Genomic DNA, 23,255 nt, shown 5'->3' with positions numbered 1-23,255 from the left:
ACCGCGCCGAGAGCGGGAGGAGGAGGAGGAGGGAGGAGGAAGAAGAAGGCCGAGGAGGAGGAGGAGCGGGAGGAGCAGGACCGCTGCCATGGTGCTGCCGCTCGTGGGCCGCGCGCTCCTGGCGGGCCGCCGGTGGCTCCCCCGTGCCGCCGCCGCTCCCCACGGTGACCGCCGCCTCTCCCCTGCTCTCCCTCCCGCTCTGCCTCCCGCTCGTCTGGGGCCGCCCCGCTGAGCCCCTTCTCTCCCCTGCTCTCCCCACAGCTCCGGCGGCGGCTGCGCGGCTCTGCTCGGGCGCGGGGGGCGCGGCGGAGGCGGCCGGCGGGGACGGGGCGCTGCTGCGGCACCTGGCGCGCAAGCTGCGGGCCAGCGGGCCGGTCACGGTGGCCGAGTACATGCGGGAGGCGCTCACCAACCCCGGCCAGGTGCGGCGGGGCCGGGCCGGGCCGGGGGGGCCGTGGCTCGGCCCCCGCTCACCGCGGCCCCGGCCCGTGTGCCGCTTCCCCCTCGCAGGGTTACTACACGCGCCGCGGCGGCGTCGGTGAGAGCGGGGACTTCATCACCTCGCCTGAAATCAGTCAAGTGTTCGGAGAGGTAACGCAGTTCCCTTTGTCTTAAGTTGTTTGTTTTACTTTACCCACGCGGGCCTTGCTGGAATCCTGGTAGACAGCAAGCCATGAGCCAGCAGCCTGTCCTTGTGGCCAAGAAGGCCATGGAATCCTGGGGTGCATTAGGAAGGGCATTGCCAGCAGGCCAGGGGAGGTGATCCTGCCCCTCTGCCCAGCCCTGGTGAGGCACATCTGGACTGCTGTGTCCAGTCCTGGGCCCCTCAGGGCAAGAGAGACATGGAGCTCCTGGAGTGGCTCCAGTGGAGGGTAACAAAGGGGATTGAGGCACTGGAGCGTCTCTTAGGAGGAAAGGCAGAGGGAGCTGGGCCTGTTCAGCCCCGAGAAGAGGCACTGAGAGGGGAGCTCATCAATGGCTGTGAGTGTCTGAAGGGAGGTGCCAGGAGGATGCAGCCAGGCTCTGCTCACTGGTGCTGAGCAGTAGGACAGGAGGCAACGGGCAGAAAGTGATGCACAGGAAGCTCCACCTGAACACAAAGAAGATCTTTACTGTGCACTGGCACTCAGATTGCTCAGAGAGGTTGTGGAGTTTCCCTCACTGTAGACATTCAGGAGCCATCTGGACACAGTCCTGTGCTGTGTGCTCTAGGATGACCCTGTTGAGCAGGGGGGATGGTCCAGATGGCCCACTGTGGTCCCTTCCAATTTCCATCCCAACTGATTTCCAAGCCAGTGTTCAAATATCTTACCAATGTCAAAATACTGGAGTAGCAATTACAAGGTTCAGGTTATTTCCCAAGAGAAAAATTGGTTTTAAGGGAGGAAGGGCGGCTTTGTTTTTCAGAAAGTCCTTTGTCTGAAACACCATCTGTGCTTAGTAACACTTTAATACAGAACTTGCTTAAAAAGGGTTATGGTGATTTTCCAGTGTGAAACTCCCTTGAAAAATAATCTCCAGAGTTTGGTCTGGCTCACACTTTGTTTCCAGAGGTGAAGAGTAGCTAAATCCTGTTCCAAATGATGCTTTGGTAAATGCATTGTCAGGAAGAAGAGTTGTACAAAGGCACCTGGGCAGTGACTTGCATTTGAGCCAAGTTCTTGCTCCAGCCAGAACAAACTCTCCACATTTACTGATGGAGAGTTGCTTCTGCTGGGCTGACAGCAGTCCATGACCAATTTTAATACTTAAAGACAAGAATGTGAGGTTATGTATCATAATTCTTCCTAACTTAAAGATTATTCTTCACTTTAAAATACCCAGACAGAATGTTGCCATGTCTTAGTTATTTTAGGCATGATTTCCCACAAGTGCTGAAGTTATTACTGTAACCTGTGTGTTGTTTCTCACTGGCAGTTAATAGGAATATGGTACATTAGTGAATGGATGGCCATGGGCAAACCGAACACCTTCCAGCTGGTGGAGCTGGGTCCAGGGAGGGGCACCCTCACTGAGGATATATTGCGGGTAGGTGAAAACCGTTCATGTTCTTTGTTTCTGGCTCTGTTCCATAGCTACAGTGAAATCTGAAGGGAAGATGTTTTGCTGTCAGTAGTAGCCTGTTTTGCCCTAGTAGCCAGATCAGTCAGGTTGGCATCTCAGATTCTAATTAGAATAGATGAGTTTCTGGGACTCAGGACTCTGAGGTGGAAGCAGAACAGGGGCCAGTGTGTTTTTACTCTGCACAGACACACCTGTGACCTTCCAAACATGACTGGACAAAAGGGGAAGGCAGGAATATTCAATTGGAAATTACTTCTGTGTAGAGAAATGTTATCCAAACTGAAAACCATCTAGGAAGGTGTTGCTATGTGTAACTGGGATGGAAACCTTAGTGCAAGGAGCAGAACAGGGGAGTACAGTAACACAGAATGAAATTGTGTTTGGGCATTCCAGGGCCTTATTTCTTTTGAGTTAATGCTTTGTGTTCAAAGCATGGCTGTCTTAATTAAAAAGCTGCTGATTAATAAACAGATTACCAATGGAATTCAGCACCACATAAGAACTTTTATTCTATTTACATGTGTTAATGAAAACAGTGAAATGTGGGATATCAAACACTTGTTTAAGGTGGCAGGGAAAACGGAACCATTTCTCTCCTAATGCTAGACCTTCTATAGGTCTTAGAGGAGCTGCTACAACTCTTCCTAATTATCATTTCATGTTGTTGACTTTACAGCCCTGTAATGTGTAGCCATTTTTTTTGAAGTGTAGCAGCTTTTATTAAGATTTATGAAGAAACTCACACTTCCTACTGAAGGAGAAAAATGCAGTCTCTCTCACTGAGATTGTTTTGTTAGTGAAAGCCAACTAAAATCTTTTATCTTGAATAATTAATAGTGAATAGTAAATAGTGAGAAGAAAGGTTAATACTTAAACCTTTAATTTACTCAGCAGAAGACTGTGGCTAATAGAATTCATCTGCCTTTCTAGGTCTTCAAGCAGCTCGCCTCTGTTCTTAGTAAATGTGATGTCTCTGTTCATCTGGTAGAAGTGAGCCCCAAACTCAGTGAGATCCAAGCAGTGATGCTGACAGGAGGGGCGGTGCAGCCAAACCCTGAGGATGAGTCTGCTTACATGAAAGGCATTAGCAAGACTGGAATTCCCATTTTTTGGTACAGAGACATTCAAGATGTGCCACCAGGTAAGGAGCTTGAATGCCTTGTTGAAGGGATGGTGCCTGTCCTTCACTGACAGCTTTTGATAGCAGGGGGTATCTCTACTAGCCTTCACATTGGACAGAAAAGTAGTTATATACATATTTGTTCTCACTTGTATGAGTCTGAGGCAGGATCTTGGTTCATTTTCATCACTGCTATCTGTTCTGTCTACCTTCATTTAGGGATAGCTACCCAATTTCCTATATTCTGACTTTTAATGGGGAAAAAAAAAACCCAAACCTTTATTGGCTTTGCCCAAATCTCCTTTCACAAGATAGTGATCTAAAATTCATGGTCTGGAAGCTAGAGCTAGCTGTAGAAATGGTATCTTTAATGTGTGCAAGTGGAAGTAATTATAATTATTTCATAACCACATTAACTAGCTTAATTCATTAAAAATCAAAAATTCTTTAAACTGGAAGCTGCTCTGGAAACCTTAATAATTTAATGCATTCTTTTTTCCTTCCCACAGGTTACAGCTTTTACCTAGCACATGAGTTCTTTGATGCCCTGCCAATACATAAGTTTCAGGTATAGCAAGATTATTGTAATTGTGACCATCTGCTTAAACACCTTTTCTCTTTGAGGAAGAACAGAATTAAGGTACCAGACCAGACACATGCCCTGTCTCTGAGGATTAAATAATTCTAACTGAATTTGGACAAATAAGGCTTAATTCAGCTGATAACAGTAAAATTAGCAATTATTATTGAGTATAACTTGAAGAAATATAACTGAATTGAGCATATATATATATTACATCCCTAATATAATAATACAATATAATATAATATAAATTATAATTGAATGTAACTTGAAGAAAGATAAAGATTTCTTTCTGCTGAGAAAACTCTTAACGTTTTGGGTTTTTTTATTTCTTATGCTACATTAATGCAGCTTTTAATTTCTACATGATTTTCTGTAATACTACTAACAAAAAACAAGGGCTTTCATTTGAATAGTAATGAGAGCAGCAAAATAGAGCCTAGTTATGATTCAGCAGTAGATAATTTATGGAAATCACCAGTAGAATCAAATCTTTTATTTTGATAAGTTAAATGTTGCACTGTCAATAGGAGAGGCAGCATCTTTTTTCAGAGCATTATTAATTCCTTTAAAGTATAATTAAACCTGTATTTGTTGGCTCTGCAAATGAGACTCCACCACAAGCTTTTTCTAAGGCAGTTACTAGAATTAAATAGGAACGAGTAATAGTGGTTAATAATGTATTGCTCCTAAACCCTTTGTGAAAAGGCTTGACATATTAGTTCAATCAAATGAACAGGATACTCCTGTTGGAGTGTAACATGAGTACTTTGGGCTCGTTGAACAGCGAACAGAGAAAGGCTGGCGTGAGGTGTTGGTGGATATTGATCCAGAAGTTCCTGACCAGCTGCGGTTTGTCCTGTCACCATCCAGGACCCCTGCGACACAAAACTTTATTCAGGTGAGGTTCTGCCTACCAGAGCTCATCCTTACACCTTTATTGACTCTTTCAACTACATGTAGTGCTTTCTCAGTTACTCTGACAGCAAGAGGCTCTCAGGCTATAAATGAATAGAGCTTAAAATGTCCACAAGCATTTAGCTTTGTGTGCTGTGAAACTACAGCACAGAAATTACCACAAGTATCAAACTTTGCAAAATAGGAGCTTGAACACACAAAATGTCTCAGAGAGCAAACCAAGGCAGAAGTGACAGGCAGAGTTCTGCACTGTGCGTGTGGCATCACATCTCAAGAGTGGCCCTGCCCCAGTCAGGCTTTCAGCCTGCTGAAGGGTACTCAGGGCAGCTGCCTGCTTCTGTGCCAGGCTGACCTTTAACAGGAAGCGGCTGTGGTTTCTTCCTGAAGTGCACTGGATACTCAAAGCTAAGTAATTAAGTACCAGAGATTAAATGAGCTACTAAGTCTCACACAGCACTATCTTCCTGAAGTACCACAGTAAGGAAGTTTCACCTGATACAGATACTCTTGGTAGAAAAATTTTCATTTGACTACAGGTTATTAAAGAGGTGACTGAAATCCAGCACTCAGAAAATACTAATTGAGAATGAGTGATAGCAAAAACTAGCTCAAGCTAGTATAGGTAGCCTAGAAATCACCTCCTGTACCTGCGTGTCCCAGCAAAGCAGCAGCCCCAAGACACCAAGTGTGAGGGATACTTGCTTTGTGCTTGTCTGCTAATACAGGTGTTCTGGTCTTTGAACTCTGCACTAGCCAGAAGAAACAAGAGACCACGTGGAAGTGTGTCCTGAAGCTGGTGCCATTGTGCAGAGGCTTGCCTGCCGGATAGAGAAGGATGGGGGGGCTGCTCTGGTTGCAGATTATGGCCACGATGGAACCAAAACAGACACTTTCAGGGTAAGGCATTTGCCCTGCAGCAATAAGCCGAAAGACTCTTGTTATCTTTGATCGTTAGGTTCTTGTAAGATACAGTTTGTAGGTGGGCATAATAGCAAAAACTGCTTAAAACTGAGTAATTCCTATTTAATCAGCACCCAGAAAGGTTTCTGTCAGATGGAAAGGGTAATCTGAGCTCTTGCTCCATTTATCTCAAATTTTCTGTGTGTAATTTGCTATTGTCACCCCTCAAAGGCACAGCTTAATTTTTGCTGGCTATGATGGTTGGACTACAGCTGAGTGTAATGTTCCAATTTCATTTTCAGGGTTTCAGGAATCACAAACTTCATGATGTGCTGAGTGCTCCAGGTACAGCAGACCTGACAGCAGATGTTGATTTCAGCTACCTTCGAAAGATGGCACAGGGCAAAACAGCCACGTTAGGCCCCATAAAGCAGCGGGAGTTTCTAAAGAACATGGGCATTAACCTCCGACTGCAGGTACGAGAGTGCTCACAGCTACAGAACTCTCCCAGTCCACAGGCAATACTCTTGAGCAGCATGAGAGCTTTAGTAAAAATCTTTGGCTTTAAAATGAAGTTGTTCAAAATTAACATGTAGGTATGAGATCAGAAAGTTGCTTCTGCTACATGTTAGTTACTCCAGATCCCTGAAAGTAAAATGATCATATTATATTTGGGAGCAGTTAATACAAAACTTGCATCAGTGTATGGGCTGTGGACCACCACCTGTGATCTCACCAGTTCTGCCAACCATCACAGTACTGTTAAGTTAAAGGGATGCAAGAAGAGATTGCAGGTATACAGGAAGGGCTCAACCTGCTTTTTTTTTTTTTTCCAGGTGCTCTTGCAGAATTCAGGTGACACAGCAACTCGTGAGCAGTTACTTCACAGCTATGATATGCTGATGAATCCCGAGAAGATGGGGGACTGTTTTAATTTTTTTGCCCTGCTGCCTCACCACAGACTTGTACATCCTGACAAGAAAGATAAGCCAGAATCAAAGTCTCCCCTACCACCTGTTGCTGGATTTAATGAACTGTTACTAAAGTAATTTCAAATACTGCTGCAAAATGTGTGATGGGTGTTTCAGAATAAGTCTGGTGCAGCACACCAGAACTCTTGACTGACCTACTTAAAGCAGTATGAGTGGAAATAAAACACTGCAGATAAAGAAACCAGCACACAACAGAGCAGAGAATGAACAATGCTTTAGGGGTCTTATGGTAGAACTGAGTGAAATATTTACTAGTGGAACCAAAACTTGTCAATACCATAAGGAGTCTTTAAATATGTTCAAGCTTTGGTACTTGAATAAAATCAAGATGCCTTGACACCTTTAAGGATATTTTTATAAAGAGAATAGTGACAGAATGCACGTAAAAGGAGTTCCTGCCAGCAGAATTTCCGCAGCAGGACATATCTAATAACAAATCCACAAACAAGAAAGTATAGAGCCATTTACTCCCAAGAACATTTGATAGGAGAGATAATTCACATCAATAAAAAGGAGTCTGATAGGGAAATAAATTTTATTTTCAAGCTTACCAGAGGATATTTACAAACAATGGGGTGTATAAAAATATAAAAGTACTTGACAGTGTCATTTTGAGGCTATAAATTTTACATGAGCTTTTTTCTAGCATCACCATAGCACTATTGCTTGAATGAATGCAACTTAATTCTTCTAGGGGTAAGGGTATTAAACACTGTAACCTACTGCTGTCAAAGTCTGCAGTAAAGGTAGAAAAAAGGGAGTAAAAAACTCAGCTATTTTTACTACTCTAGGAATTTTACTCATAATATAAGTCTGATTTTTTGGTTTCTTGACTACTAGCTGCTTGTGGCTTCTATTGTCTGGCCCCGTAAGTCTGCATATGATCAGGCAATCTCCTCCAAAGGCCAACAACATTATTTTTAATACAACTTGAAGAATAAATAGCTCATATAATATTTTGAAGCAGAGCAGACTTCATGGGGAGAGACAAAAGCCAGTCCTTCTACTTCAGTATTTTCCCCTCCTTCCTCTATTCCTGTTGTGCTTTTTCAAGTGACTGAGCTGCTTTATTTCCTCCCTTAAAATAACACAGTAACAGCTCAAGTAAAAAAACCCTGAAGTTTAAAACCAAACTGTATCTACGTTATTACAGTTAGGATGGAATATAGCAATGACTTCACTGAAATTTGGTCACTTGAGCACTGGAAGTTGAAAAATAGCACTGCTTTCCTTGCCAAGAGCAGGCAAATACCAAACTACCAATGTCAGAGGTGATTGCTCTGGTTACAGATGTGAAAAACAGTGCCTCTTTGAACAATCAGTCCTGAAACCCTCCCTAAACAGGGTTAAGAATCCAGATCTCAGCCTTTGCCAACACAGAGACCTACAAAATGCAGTGGCAGATAGATAAAGGGCAGTGGAAAAAGGAAGAGTGAGTTAGAGACCAAACCTACCTGTGGGCACATCCTTCTGCAGCTGCCACTGACCACTGCTACTTCAAGTAGCTGCCAGCTCTGAACTAACCATGTAACATTTTAGGTATATCTAACAACTTAAAAATCTCCTCACCTGTTTCCTTACCTGAATAACAGTAGAAAATAAAATACTTATTTATACACAAACAAAAAAAGAAAAATCTTTGTAGGAGAGAGGAGATACCCAAAAGCCTCTCACTGCCTTTGCAGTTCAAGCCTGTATCAGTATTTTGGAAATACTTCCAACTAAGCTCTAGTTAAGCAGCTTGGCACATCAGGGATGCAATACAGCCATCCAGCACCTCAACACTGTTATCCCACAAAAAAAGGATTTCACCCTTTTTGGTTTTTAAAACAAAAAACTCTCTTCCATTTGCATTTAAACAATTTAAATTTGCCTCAAACTTCTTTGAAATACCATTAACTTGAACTTTCCAAGGGAATAATTTCCAAAGAACACTGCTGTCACCCCTCTATTGTGCCACAAGTCCAGTCAGTGTTTGCTAATCCTTCAATTGAGGCATGTGCACAGAAAAAACTGAGAAGTTGCTTTTGGACTGTTCATTCAGCTCAAACAGTTCTGAGCACAGTAAAGAGGATGGGAGGGGCTGCAGGTTAAGGTGGGAAGGCAAAGTCCTTTCTCCTACAATCCAGCTGCCCTGGCAGAAGCAACAGGCGATGTGGAATCCACTGTTAACTTCCAGGTTTTGAGTAGAGTTAACATAACAAGCTAGCAGGCTACAAACTACTCCTGATGTAAGTCCAGGGAACCTTAAAAAATTAGAAAAATTTTAAAATCTTATTACTCAAAACGACAGAAGAAAGCTGCATGTATTTTTCCCTATTTTTCCACATCCTTCTGCTAGAAGCTGATCTTCCAGAGTGAAAGAATATGCTACATCAAGTCTTGTGTGCTCTCTCTGCATTACTTGTGTAGTTTTAAGGCAAAATGCCTTAGGTGTGTATCAATGACATGCCAGCCTTGCCCAGCAGCACACTATTGTGGCTTATTGCTTTTTTTAACAGACAAAAGCCTAGCACAGCTTTGACTGTCATCTCAGACTGTCAGCCAGCACTTCAAGAGGAATGTAAGAAGTTACAGGGGTTTTTTTTGCTTTTTTTTTTTGTGTTTTTTGTTGCTATCTGTAAAAAGTTCAATTAGGGCCAAGACACACATATATTTAACTGTCTAAACAGCAGCAAATAATTCCTTCATCTATGAAGCTGTATTCAACTAAACCACCCAGTTTTGCTTTAGCCAAGGTATTCTGTACTGATTTCTTTATGGAGTCTCTTCACCATCCACAGTTTGAGAAACAGGAGATGTATCTAAGCAACAGAAAACAGTCCTCTATGGCCTAGTAAAAAGGGATTAGAAAACTAGTACAAAACTCTTACTGCATAGGCTATGAAAAAAACAAAAGCCCTTGAAGAACACCGACCATTCAGTCTGTACACGCTGCTCCTCAGTAATGGCTTTGTAGCCACCCAGCTCGATGAAACGTTACCCAACAGGGCTTTTTATCCCACTGTCCAGTAACCACTCAGAGTTCAAGTCAGGGATGGAGAAAAGCAGATGACAGTCTATTCCCATGGCAATGCAGGATCCTCTGGGGCTTTACACAGCAAACTGTGTGTACAGCATTTGGAAAGAGCAATAGCTGTTCCAAAACTTAGCTTCAGTTTCTGCCTGGCGTATCCTTCTTTACTGCAATTTAGCGTAATGAACAGTTCAAGGGTCTTCTTCCATGTCATCTGGATTAGGAGCCATAATGAAGTGCTGGGGGTACTCGAGGTTGTGTTCGTAAGCGTGTTCTTTCCAGCGTGCATCGTCGCTCTCGTGGGTAATGTAACGCTCTCCAATGCGTGTTTCAAATTCTCTGAGGTCAAGCCAAGTCTGATAATCCTAAGGAGTAAAGGAGATTTAAGGAAGCAGTTTTAAGAAACACCTGCACTACATTCCCACAGATAAATTCTGCAGTTTGTCTCTAGTGTAAATAACCACAAGATATAACAACAAGATCTGTTAAAAATAAATAAATAAATAAAACCAAAACCAAACACCCTCCCACAATATGCCCCAACACTGTCCACAAAGAATAGTTCAAAACTAAACAGGCTAGTATCTAAGGTTGTCAAAGCAGCAGATAAAATCCATTCCAAACAAACCTGTTCTAAACAGACTACAAGTTATGGCACACACCAGGCTGTGTGTCCACTTCAGCACTGAACAAACAGTGTTTGCCTCCATGCTGATTTCACAGGGCTCCATGCACTCAGCACTGCCCACAGTTGGGGGGAAGCCAGGAGAGTAAACCCATGTTGTTGTCAGACAGAAAGGAAAAGGTGGGAGGGACAGTAGGACAAATTTCCCTTGAGGAAAGAGCCATTCACAGATGGTCAGAACCCTGGAGCTCATCAAATGCAAAGCTAAAACCAGAAATACTCCAGCCTTCATGAATGCTTGTTAGCAGCATGTGACAGCTGCAATTTTCATAAGCCTCTGAAGGATTTCAGACAAAAAATTATTCACCCATTATAAACACAGCAAAAAAGGCAAGTGGGTTTACCTGTAACCATGGGTGACTAAGGGACTTGTCAACACTGAAACGTTTTCTCATCTTCACTTGAAGCAAATTGTTTATTAAATCGATGGCTGACAGAGAACAACAAAAATTATAATGTTTAAATACTAATCACTTCTCTCATCTTTCACATGCTGCAGTAGAAATTAATTTTTTATGTGTGAGTGTATCCTCCAATGAACTCCTTTAAATTTAACCAAGCTCTTGAATTTTTAATTTTGCTTTATGTTAAATAAGGCTACAAAATAAGGATGGAGTAAGTTCCCTCTACTTTTGATGGAAATACTAAAAGCTTTACTGCGTTATTGGTTAATCTTTTTCCCCTACTAATTTTAGTGATTTCAGATAAGAGCATAATCCCATGTTCCACAATGATACAAGTACTTCCACTATTGTGTACTTTTGTATCTATCCTTCCACATCTACCTATGTATTAATCAAACATGGTAACAACATATAACCAAAGCTGGCACTGGAGAGCTCTAGAGACCAGCCTTGTAAACCTCTAGGTTGTTCAGACCTGACCCTTAAATCTGTACTTCCTAATGTACAAACTAGAATTCCAGATTCAACTTTGAACCGTTTCTGTGATTATAGTTCAGATAAAATATGCCAGCATTCAGCAAATACCCACAAATTAATTAACTTTCCTTTGGGACTTCTGGGATGTGTCAGACTACTCATCCCACTCATCATGCATGAAATTAATTTTTCTTGCTAAATCTCCTGACTCCCCTGCCCAGAAGATGATCTAAAGCATTATATTTCACGATTTATCTTTCAAAGATACATTTACCTCATATTTATCCACTTTGGCATAGTCTACTAAACTCCAGCTATCGATAATTTTCACCTTCCTAAACAAACCTTGATGTTTAAGCATTTGAATGTGTTACCTACACACACAAACATTCTAATAGAGAAAATTCATTCTTTACCTTCACTAGAAATTTCCTTCCAAGGATTTGGTGGGTACATAAATGCTGCATTTTGAATCTGATCATTGATATCCTCATCTTCATTAAATGGGAATGTACCACTGAGGCTCACATAGACAATAACTCCTACTGACCACATGTCTAGGGAGCGGTTGTAGCCTTTGCTCCTGAGCACTTCAGGGGCAAGGTACGCAGGAGTGCCCACCACAGAGCGCCGGAAAGACTTCTCACCAATGATGCGTGCAAAGCCAAAATCACACAGCTTCACCTGCAAAAGCAGCACATTTTAAACTGAGAAAGCTCTGCTTGACTTCACTCCCTTTCTGCCATCACTTAAACATGGTATGTTATGCAAACAGACACAAAACCCCATGTAAACCAGTCCATTAAGGTTTTAGGTTGCTGGGTTTGCAGGATGCAGATCAGCCACACTTCAGATCAAGATCTGAACTGGCCCTGCATAGACTCATGTCTGAGGCTGTTTGTGTATTACATGGCCACAAGTGTGCAAATAAGGAAAAAATATCTTGATTCCGTCTCATCCAGCTCATTTTCAGAGGTGAATCCTCCCTCTCGAAAAGAATCAAAGTTTAAAACACAAATGAATCCCAGACAAATCATATTCCTCTTAATCATATTCCAGAAGCTGGAGGCTTTGTCTACACTGAAATCAAACAATGAGTTTTAGCGTGAACTCAGACCCAGCCAGCTCTTGATAGAACATCCCAGTAAAAAGCATTAACAGCTGGCATATGCACCAATGTTCAAATCCTCATGATCATGCAACAGTTCCTTAACTTGAACACAGCAGGCACTTGTGGAGATAAAAGGATCCAGATCAAGTCCATCATGTCACCCCAAGTCAATAAGCCCTCCTCAGAGAACAAGAAAGAACAATGCACTAAAAGTACTTAGTGAGACAAGAGAAAAAAAAAAGAGACAACTGCAATACAATAATGCAGTTCAAGTAATTCTAGAAGTCACTTGAAAATCCCACAAGAGGTCGCTTTTTAAGCAGCAGTGTCAATCCTGCTTCAAAAAACCCCAACGAATAGTAATGAAAAGTATTGCTTAATCTTCACTCACTTGAGGGAATGGTTCTGCTGATGCTAGTAGTACATTTTCTGGTTTTAAATCACAGTGCACAATATTCTTGAAGTGTAAATTCCTTAAAGCAACAAGTATCTACAAAACGAAAGAACACTTTCAGAACACATTCAAGCAGATCAGAAGTGTCAAAAGACACACTCTAACCAATACAGCAATTTTTATCAACATAGTCCTTAAGAACTAACCCATATATACTGTGCAAATACTGTTTTTTCAAGTCTACCAAGACTTGAAAACAAGGGGGTTTCTTTTCCCCAACCTTTTTCCCCCCTCCTCCTCTGTCTTTTTGAATGCTTACTGTTCTGACATTCATCTTTACATGTCTATAATGTTATGTCTTGGGAAAGAAGGGCCAAAAGAATTAACATAATTAACATTCAAACTTCTTGTTTATTCAATTTTTATTAGATGTGGAGCTCTCTATAATGTCTCTTTCAAATAGCATTACAGAAAACCCCTTCTCCAAATTCTCATCTTGTAATTACAAAATCTAAACCTAGCTTTTCCTCTCAAAGCAGAGGAACTGACTGCGCACCTGAGTGACCATGAACTTAGTTATTCGTTCTGGAAGTCGACTTTTCTCACTGGAAAGAATCATCTCTAGCATATCCCCATGCAGCTTTTCCATCACAACAAAGACACGTTCTGGGGTTTCAAACATACATTCCAGGTTCACAATCCCAGGATGGTGCAAATTCTAAAACAAAGTAGTATAGGCACATCACTAAAATAAAACAGTACTAAATATCCTGAATTACACAGAAATGCTAACCACAAATAAAAAAAACAGTTAAATAGGTAGAGGTGAAAAAAAAATCTGAGGAAACTAGCTTGAAACCAAGGTCCAAACATGAAACATATCAACTACTAAGGATAACTTGTTTAACACAGATTAGCTGCAACAATTAATTTTAACATTGATGCATGTTCTGCACTCAAGTTACAGAGTATAAGAACAATACTCAAAGATTGAGAAGCCAGTAGTGGAAAACAGCAGAAAATAAAACTGAGGGAGAAAACACGAAGCCAAAGTACATACCTTTAGGGGGATCCCCTACAGTGGGGCAGATATCATCCCCAAGTTATCAACTCTACCAAGTACTCAGGAGTTCCTGCTTTTTTAGGATTCCCTCTTCCGAAAGTACTCACAGATGTAAGTTTAAAAATCAATTCAGAACACTTACACACAATACAAAATCTCATTAATGGTCTAGTTAAGACAAAACTCCAACATGATCCCAAAACACTTTCATACCTGGAGTATGGCTACTTCATTACGAAGCTGACTTTCCTGTTTAGTTGGAAATCTCATCTTGTCAATGACTTTGATAGCCACATCTCTTCCAGTCTTCCTATGTTTTCCTAAACAGAAAGTCAGTGTCAGCTGTCAAGAGGCAGAAGCAATTCACAGCTATAAAACCTTACAGCAGAAATTCCTTTTTGGGGAAACCAGTATATTCTCTCAAGTGTACAATATTACCATATTTATATTTAGAACTGCAAATGGTGCAAGAGTAATAGAAGTGATCAGCCTCCACAGGAACTTTGTAGTTCAAAATTAAACCAGTTACCACTCTGCTGTCAGGTACACACAGACTGACATTGGATATATTTTGCTTGTGCAAGGGACTTGCACATGAGCAAGTAATAACTACTCCACAGAATATTGCCTCTCCTGTAAAAACAACAACAACAATTCAAGGCCAAAGTGAAGACACATCTACAAACCCACTCCAGTGGTTTCATACTTTCATGGGCTCTACGTGCACAGGAAATCACACACCTAATACTCTACAGGAACATGAGATTAACTAGGTGCCCCAAAGAACAGCAACGCATTTAATACCTGGGGCAGTCTGCTGTGATCAAAAAGATCTTAAAGGTTGTGGTAAGAAAAGGTGGTAATAAAAACACCATGCTGACAGCACTATGTATTATTCCTCGCTGCAAACTGCATCAGTTACGTGAGAAGCTAAGTGAAGAACTGTTAATGCTTCCCTAGCTTCTTCACAGCTACTGAACTGGTTTCCTTCAGACACATGAGAGAGGTTAATGGGATCACACACTGCAAGACCTTGGATATCTGAGACATTTAACACTAAATGATGACAGAACAGTAAGCCTGCACCAAAGAAAAGTGTCACTATCCACTCAGTGAAGGGTTTGGAAGCCATTTTAGGAGAAGGGATGACACACAGCTGCAGTGCAAGTGGCACAGAAGGTTCTACCAGCACTGCTGTGGGGAGCCCAGCCACACCTCAGCAGCCACCAGCCAGCCTCCCCTAATGCTCCCTGGTCAGCACTGGTGGCCAGGGCTTAGGCAGGGCACAGGAACTGCTCCACAGGCTGCTCTGCCAAGCAACTACTGCACCTGCCTTTAATATCATCATGAATAAAGAGCCTATCTCCACCAGATGAAGGAAATTATATTGAAATGTAGCACAAATACAATCAATTCCGAACTAGATGCAAAACACAAGGTAAATGCTAGATCACTAAGGAATGTGAAGCAAACCAATCCATCTAACAAAACACCTAACTACACAAGCTAGACTGCAGTGAGAAATTGCCCATGAAGCATAACAGAAAAGCAGCTTGAAAGTTCCTTTTGTTAAACAAAACACAACCAGCCAGTTTTCAGTGCAAGTTTTACATCAGTAAGAAAATGTCAAGAGTAGTTTTTTTCTATCTCCCTTTTTCAGATCTTTCAAACTAATCAAAATAGGAAAAGCAAAGGGAAACAGTTCTCACTGATGCAGGAGTTGGGTATCTATATCCTATAACTTTTGATTTACAATTTTGGAAATATTTGTCAAGAATATAAGACACAAAAAATACAACAGAAAAGAAAAACCCAATCCAAACCCCACAACAGTGAAAGCAACTTAATTTTTCCATTGTTATCATTATTTCAGTATGACTACACAGATGCAGATAAGCCAGTATCAGAAGTTACCAGATCTAGCCTCCCCAAATATCAGCAACAATTAAGCAGTGTATAGAGCCAGCAAAACCATAGTCTTTTATATAAAACAGACTTTTCATACTCTTCCAGCTTCTGATTTTATATTAAGAAGTAAGCATATCCAATATATTTTAAGTTCTCATTCAATAAAAGAAAGAATTTAATGAAAGCTTTTTTTAAGTTATTGTAAGCTTTTATAAGTTATTATATTTTATAAGCTTATTATAAGTTTATTATACTTACAAGAACTTGTAAGCATTGAATCATGAAAAATACCAAGCTGAGATTTATCTACAAGGCAATTTAGGAAAAATACAATCCAATCATTAAAGTAAGTGTCTGCTTTTGTTAATTTATATTCATAAGAGAGGGAGGACATTTTGATTCATACTACACTATAAGAAATACAAAGGGGGCAAAAAACTTGACCTCTTTCAAGAGTGATGTAAAACCAGACCAAACTGTATTTCCACCAAGCAGTTTAGAAGTAATAAGTTATCTAACTACACAATTGGCACACAGAAAAATCATAGCCACAATACTTCCTGATTAGAAAGAAAATGTGACAGAAGCAGAAAGATTACCACTTGTAAATCATTACTTATGACTTGTTCTCTTTCCAGATTTATGGTCTGTGGTTTTCTCAACACTTGAGATATAAAATGAGATTAAAAAAAAGAAGAGAGAGATAGAAACAGAGTTCATATGCATGGCTACTATTTCTTCTTCGTGATTACATACTAAAAACAAGTCATATGCTGCAACAGAAGATTTTAAAAACTAGGTGACAATACTAGACTTGAAACCTAGGCCTAACACTCATGGCAAAGAATACCTCTTTCTGCTTTACCCTGCTGACAGAAATTTGTTTACATCAAGTATGTCAATAACATGTTTGCATCCATACTGTCAAACCATAAACACACTATGTGTTTTTCTAATTGCTTTTGGCCACATCTCTCAGGAGTCATTTAAAACTGTATAACTGACAGCAAATATATGACTTCTAATATTGTAAAACACAAACAACAGTATTGGAATTTACAATTAAAAAAAAATCATTAAACATGGGCAAATTGGATTGCTTTGTATTTAACTGTGGTCAAAATATTCTAAACTGATTAGGATGCCAATACAAAATGTAAATGCAAAAATTTAATTGTAAGAAATACTGTACATAAAACTGCAGAGACATGCAACAAAGTAATCCAAACACAACTTTTAACAAGATTAACTTCACCTAGACATTCTAGATACAGCTAAGTATGAAAAGGATAATTCTATCAAGCAGACATTCTACCTTAATAAATGCATAATGGAACATAATGCAATTTACCTCCATATACAATACCAAACTGACCAGAACCCAGCACTTCATCAGCAAATATCTGGTACACAGAGCTGATATCCTAATGCACGAAAAAAAGAAATCACAAATATCAGGAGTCATTAGAATGTTCATGACCGCATTAGTTATTACTGGCTAGGCTGTAATTATATTTGTCATTAATCAAACTCTGTAAAAGGTACCATCATTACATTGTATGGAGTGGGAAAACACAACAAACTTTTCCTGAAGAGGATGCACTGAGCTGCACCAAAAGCAGGGACATACATTCAAAAAAACCATGGCAAGTAAGTCAGTTACTTCCTGCTTATAACCTGGACTTCTTTACCTACAGTGCTTTCTCATCCAAACACTGCTACTACCAAATACTTTGTAATACTCAGATAAATAAGTATCACTGTAATACAATGAACATGACTCACCACATTCTCCTGGACCTGGCAATTTGAAACAGAGATGCTTAGAGACAACTCTTCTGCAATAAAGAAAATAAAAGCAAGTAAGTAAATAAAAAGGGCAGACTTTTTCTAGAAAGAGTGAAAATGAAAATCAACAAAAGCCCTTTACTGACTTCTAACCCAGTATCGGTGAAATGATTTTTAGTGTTGTTCTACATAAACTTCATACTCTGGAACTCATTAGATAAATAACCCTGGATTATTTGTCTTTTTTTGTCCTATTCCTGATTACAAAAACAGTAGAACAATACAAGTGTGTACACAACAGACAACTGGAGAAGCAAAAGCAATAGCAATTGTACCATAGTTCATTAAACGACTAACAATTTCTGGTAGCAATAAAGAAAAATACAGGCAAGAGAAGCAGGTAATTCCCTCATAGTCAAATGAATGTGGCTTCCTATCTTCTGTGGCACCAAGATACAGAATTAATTCATAAGAAAAGGAAACAAATCAAAGAAGCCAAGTAACAAAATAACTGATAATTAGAAAAGCAATAAAGCCCATAATATAAAAAAAAATAAAAATCTTTGTTTCATGGATAAACTACAGAAGCACATCAATCCTTGGAATATTAGGGCACATTGATGAAGTATAATTTCCAACTAAACATATCAAATAAAGAATTCTTCAGTCTGCAGTCGATATGGACATGAATTTTTCATTACAGGAATAACACTGATTCACAGGCAAGAAGAGATATACCAAGGAAGGTATATACCTTATATATATATATATATATATATATATAAGGAAATACCCTTCTCTTTTGACTTCCAAGGGCAAAGTAAAGCATTTCAGACTAAAAGACATCTACCACTTGGAGTCTATCTCTCTGAAGATATTCCAGTCCCAACTGGATGTGTTCCTGTGTAACCTGGACCCTGCCTTGTCAGTGGGGCTGGACTTGATGATCTCCAGAGGTCCCTTCCAACCCTAACAATTCTGTGATATTATGTTAACTTAAAGGAGAAAAAAATAAATTAATTCATCTACAAGGTATATAGAAAACACACTACAGACTAACTAGCACTTTGAAAAGAGCCTTTATCATCCTGAAGAGAATTTAGAGAAAAAAAGATGTCTGACTTTTGCCACCTGTACTTTATCTCAAAGAAGAAATTTACAGAGAGAAGATAGGAACAAATACAAATTCTCAAAGACACCCTGAATTCTGCATCTGAAATATGAACTCTGAGTCTTGCATATGCCTACTGATTACTGACTATAGTCAAGTCAGTACTGAAGTAACCGTACAGAACACTAGGGAAAACAATAAAGAGATCAGACAAAAAAATTCCTAAGGTCAAAAAATCTGCTGCAAAGTAACTAGAAAATAAAGATATAGTTTTTGAAAGTGTTTAATAGAACACACTGAACCCTTGTCCACAGATGGCTACAGAATACAAAATAACTCAGAGGTAAATCATGAATTATTCCTTCCAAATAAATCCATCTTTCTAGTGTCTGAAATGTGCAAGAGTAAGGGTTAAGAAGTAGTCACTTGTAAAGAAATTAGTAATGCCACAATTCAATATGTAATCTACAGCAGGTAAACAGCTTACTTTCTCTCTTGTTTTAGCTCAGAATCACCCCACAAAGAAACACCCCAGCCCAAACACCAGGAACGTGGTTACAAAGGATTCTTTGCCATGGGTCAGACTGGAAGAACATCCTCATTTCTAACTACCTCTGGCCACAATGTGGTATATAATAACTAGATAGTGCCTTGTGGACATTGTGACACTACAAATTCCCTGCTGCTGCAAGTATTTCAGGCACTAGCAATGTCTCCCTCCTCCTTTTAAAAGACCATCTGGCCTTTTAATTTCAAAGCATGTATTTGAGACTCTTTTTTTAACTAAAATCTAATTAATTACCTTAAAGGCTCTTGAGACACATTTCATGATTCACAAAGTGTAGGAAGAAGACGGAAGAGCAGAAATTTTGTGGCCTTCTGAGAGTTTAAAAAACCAACCTGAGTCATCTAAAAATATGTCAATGCCACTCCCCGATTCACGGTAGTTTCTTATACTCCTACAATCCTAAACATACTACAATATCTCTTCTCAGCAAATACCACTGTAGTTCTATTCCCTACCAATGTCAATGAAATGTTATTATTATTATTATCTGAAAAACTATTTGTTTTGGAAAAATCAAGTGTCTTTGCAAATCTGACAGCAACAGTAAGCCTTAGGTGCTAGAAAACAAAAAGAGTTTTGGTGTATATAGAGAGAGATACACATACATTTGAAACTAAAAATTCCATATCAAAAGTGGAATTTTATGCTTGTATAAAGCCAGGTACAAGGTACCATTTCACATGTATGTTTCTTCACTGTAATTAAATACTAGTGCCAGTACTGGCATTTCATAGTTTAGTATTTTAGACCACTGCTGCATTCACAGAAAGTGAAGTGCCTTTACCTCAGACTAGCATTTACATGTTCTTAACTGCTGCTGATGCAGAGTAGCCAGATATCAGAGACAGAGAAACTGATCTCAGAATCTCCTGCAAAAGAAAACTTTACTGCAAGGAGATTAAAAAGTAGCTGGAATTCAAAAGGAAACTAAAATGGGAAAGCATAAATCTCAGTACAGAATGAGAATGAATGCTGTTGCAAGGAATAAGATGTCTTAAAAGAAAGAAAACAATATATAAGTTTAGTGGAGCCTTGATAATGAATATAATCCTAATATAATAATGAATATAATCCTACAGAGGAAAAAGGGAAGTAAGGTGCATAAAAAGAAATCAGGGTACTTTTTCTAACTACTCACAGCTCAGAAAAAGTTTTTTACATCACTAATGGTATTTACAAACTCCTTTTCTTCTTATCTACTGACATCTCACAGTATTTTAAAAATACACATATATATAGGTGCTTACATCAAAAAACATCCAAATTTAGTTCTTTCAAAGTGTATGCATATAATCTGAATATATTTATTTAGTTATTCATATTAAAAGTATCTAATCTGTGGTCCCTTTTTACATCTGTGTGTGTGTTCTTAGTGGTCCCACAATAAAACTTTGCATCCTCAATCCATATTGCAAATCTGATTTTTTATTACTTTCTACTACAACATATTAAAGGATTTGCCCACCCTCCGCAAACCTGACGGTCACTTTTTAGAGACTCATGGAAAGTGATGCACCAAATTCAGTAGATAATCAACAGACAGTACTTCACTCTAAATAAGCACTTTTCCCAAAGGAATCACTAGCATCAGCAGCTTCAGTGTACGAACAACAGCGCCTTGTCTGCCTGCTTACTGTGATCTTTTCCTTGTCCTGCAGCAGTGCAAACGCTAGGTTGAGGAGTGACTGGCATCAAGGCCTGGCGAATGGCTTTCTCCCAGCCCTGAGCTACTTCAAGTCCAACTCCAGAGGCAGCAAGAACTGGACTGTGATGAGTGCTGCCATTGTTCTCGCCAACAAAGTACACCATCGTGTCAGTGATGATCTCAAAACAGTAGGGGTTGCTGCCCTGCACCACGTGTGAAAAATCTCGAGGCTGAGTCACCTGGAGAATTTCTGAAAGTGGAATCTCCTGAAGAAAGATATTAAAAATTTAAAAATGAAAATGCACATAATATTTTAATATACTAACACTCATAACTTCAAGCGTTGCAAAGAAACCAAAACAAATATATCTAAAAATCAAAACTGAAACACCAAGCTTCATAAATAAATTCAAACTGCGCATGACCATTGCCCACCCAGCTTTCTGAATTCCTATATACAAGCCTAGACATACTTTCAGACCCACCACAGGTCTCTATACAACTACTATTTTCTACTCGAACTACATTTATATTCATCATGAAACACACTCCCATTGCACAGGTAAGTGAAGCACAACTAGAGAATGACCACTTTCCCCTTGCAGTTTATACAGCTTAGGCGTGATGGGGGGAAAAGTGAGACATTAAGGAGAAGATGCAGTTATACATGCTAATCAATAAGCATGGCATTGCACATTGGAATCGTTCTGGGTAAAGGTTCTCTTTCATACAGATATTAGCAGATATTATCTGCATACAGGTATTATCCTCTACCTGGTCAGTTTAGGATCATGGAACAAGAGTATTACAGAACAGATCTGAAGGAAGAAATGGTTTCAAGTTCACACTAGCTGGAGGAGGACATTCCACATCCACGGAAGGTACAGGTGCATGTCACTTGCAAGAGGAGTGAACAAGCAGGTGAACACTAGGCAGGCATTAGGAAGATAAGAGACAGCAGCTGGTTGAGATGAAGAGCAAATGAATGTAAAGGCAAAAACTGTGAATTACTCTAACAGCAAAGACAAACAATCAGATCTTAGCAGTTAAACAAGGGATGCAAAGGGGCAAGTGAAAGGACTAAAAGCAGTCACATAACGGAGCAACAAGCAAGGAACATATTTTACCAGCTGTGTTTTGAATGCACAGGGCAATACAAGTACCAGAGAGGTCTGAGAAGAGACTGCATTGGTCAAGATAAGGATGAAAAGGATCTGGGCAAGTTTAGCTGGGTGTACAGAGAAAAGGCTTGATCTTAGAGGTGTTATAAAGGAAGAAGCTGCAAGATTTGGACCCCCACCTAAAGGTGTAAGACAAGAAAGGGAAAAGTCCTGTTTACACATTCAAATGCATTTTCTGAATATTCCACCACCAAACACAATCCTACATTGACAATACACTAAGCTTCATTTATATAAACATAATTTTCCTGTAAATCCTGCTTGAAACTTTCAGTTGTACAGTAGGGAGTAACTGAATTTGAGGAATGTTGAAATAAAACATATAAGCATGCAAAATTTCAGTCACTATTCAGAGAACACAAAAATCCAAGCCTTCATTCAACTGCTGGCCAAAGAAATTCTCTGGCAATTGTGAGGAAAACTTAATACGCCAGGTAATTCAGGAGAACAGTACATGCAAAAATGTAAGGAGAGACATACTCAAGGGAATTAGAGCAGGAGCTGCAAGCAACTTCTCAGAGTTAGTCTTGGTCCTTCCCACTTACAGGCTTTGGGCAACAATTAACCTGGTCACAGTTTTGATTCAAAAAGAGATGGGAAAATGGAGATAATACGTAAACTGCTTACAAGTAGATTTCATATCTATAAATCACTGAATAAATCAAGTGAAACATAATTATTACTCATCATTAATTACCTTGTAATATTTTGTTCCAGATTCATTTTGAAATAGTGTGAGGCATTTGCTGTCCAGTCTCCAGTAATGTCTTTTTCTCTACAAAATGCACAGTACAATTACATAAGAAATAAACCTCTCATACGGCTTCTGCTATCTCATTATTTAAATTTTTTAAATGTTTTAAATTACTGTAATAATTATTCAAAATTAATCTACAGTTTAATCTTAGACTACAGAAATGAAAAAAATAAACTTTGGGAATAAAACTTTGTTTAAATTGAAGAAGCAGCTCAAAAATTATTTCCACAAACTAGCAAAAACATCACTTACCTTACAACAAAAGCAATGGCAACAGGAGTTACCTCCTCATATAAGAAAAAACAATTACTAGACAGGTTTTACTCCAGGTGCATATTCTCATAAAATCTGAATCATTTAAATTTAGTGACAACTGTGGGAGTCATGCTTTCTCCCTCTATGCCCTAATATGAACATTGCAAGGGTTCAAGCACTGAGCAAGCCTAACAAGTTTTCAATTATTTTGTCAATACAGTGACAAAACAGATACACTATGAGATTCAAATGAAAAAGTACTTTGTGGGGGGGAAAAACCACCAAAACAGACTCAATAGCCATTTGCTGGAAGTA

General features: G+C 39.5%; 2 protein-coding genes across 4 annotated transcripts in view; one reads left to right on the top strand and one right to left on the bottom strand.

Annotated features, from left to right (window-relative positions):
- Positions 1-88: 88 nt before the first annotated feature.
- On the top strand, positions 89-6,914 carry NDUFAF7 (NADH:ubiquinone oxidoreductase complex assembly factor 7). The gene is made up of 10 exons (XM_088052614.1): positions 89-103; positions 234-422; positions 511-591; positions 1,918-2,028; positions 2,995-3,205; positions 3,694-3,752; positions 4,555-4,668; positions 5,439-5,582; positions 5,888-6,061; positions 6,422-6,914. The coding sequence occupies exons 1-10, from the start codon at positions 89-91 to the stop codon at positions 6,632-6,634; spliced, it is 1,311 nt and encodes a 436-aa protein (XP_087908740.1). The 3' UTR covers positions 6,635-6,914.
- Positions 6,915-7,095: 181 nt separating this feature from the next.
- The window catches only part of PRKD3 (protein kinase D3), a 43,733-nt gene continuing 27,573 nt past the window's right edge, over positions 7,096-23,255 (bottom strand). For all 3 annotated transcript variants that reach the window (XM_014255975.2, XM_005526888.3, XM_014255976.2), the window contains exons 10-19: positions 22,626-22,703; positions 20,737-21,013; positions 17,421-17,473; positions 16,987-17,059; positions 13,941-14,047; positions 13,221-13,382; positions 12,662-12,760; positions 11,576-11,843; positions 10,623-10,708; positions 7,096-9,958 (exon numbers count right to left, since the gene is read on the bottom strand). In XM_014255975.2, coding sequence (XP_014111450.1) covers positions 9,785-9,958; positions 10,623-10,708; positions 11,576-11,843; positions 12,662-12,760; positions 13,221-13,382; positions 13,941-14,047; positions 16,987-17,059; positions 17,421-17,473; positions 20,737-21,013; positions 22,626-22,703 — 1,377 coding nt within the window. In that variant the 3' untranslated portion in view covers positions 7,096-9,784. The remainder of the gene's footprint in view (positions 9,959-10,622; positions 10,709-11,575; positions 11,844-12,661; positions 12,761-13,220; positions 13,383-13,940; positions 14,048-16,986; positions 17,060-17,420; positions 17,474-20,736; positions 21,014-22,625; positions 22,704-23,255) is intronic.

Source organism: Pseudopodoces humilis, chromosome 3, assembly GCF_049639895.1.
Source record: "Pseudopodoces humilis isolate 2021_Gansu_Grassland_sample_001 chromosome 3, ASM4963989v1, whole genome shotgun sequence".
NCBI classification, from domain to species: Eukaryota; Metazoa; Chordata; class Aves; order Passeriformes; family Paridae; genus Pseudopodoces; species Pseudopodoces humilis.
The sequence above is the reverse complement of the archived record's forward strand: the minus strand, read 5'-3'. Positions and strand labels throughout refer to the sequence as shown.

Bases quoted from the DNA above. Each gene is read 5' to 3' on its own strand.
- NDUFAF7 (XM_088052614.1), top strand. The intron at 592-1,917 runs GTAACGCAGTTC...TCTCACTGGCAG, and splicing joins TCAGTCAAGTGTTCGGAGAG to TTAATAGGAATATGGTACAT. The intron at 6,062-6,421 runs GTACGAGAGTGC...TTTTTTTTCCAG, and splicing joins GCATTAACCTCCGACTGCAG to GTGCTCTTGCAGAATTCAGG.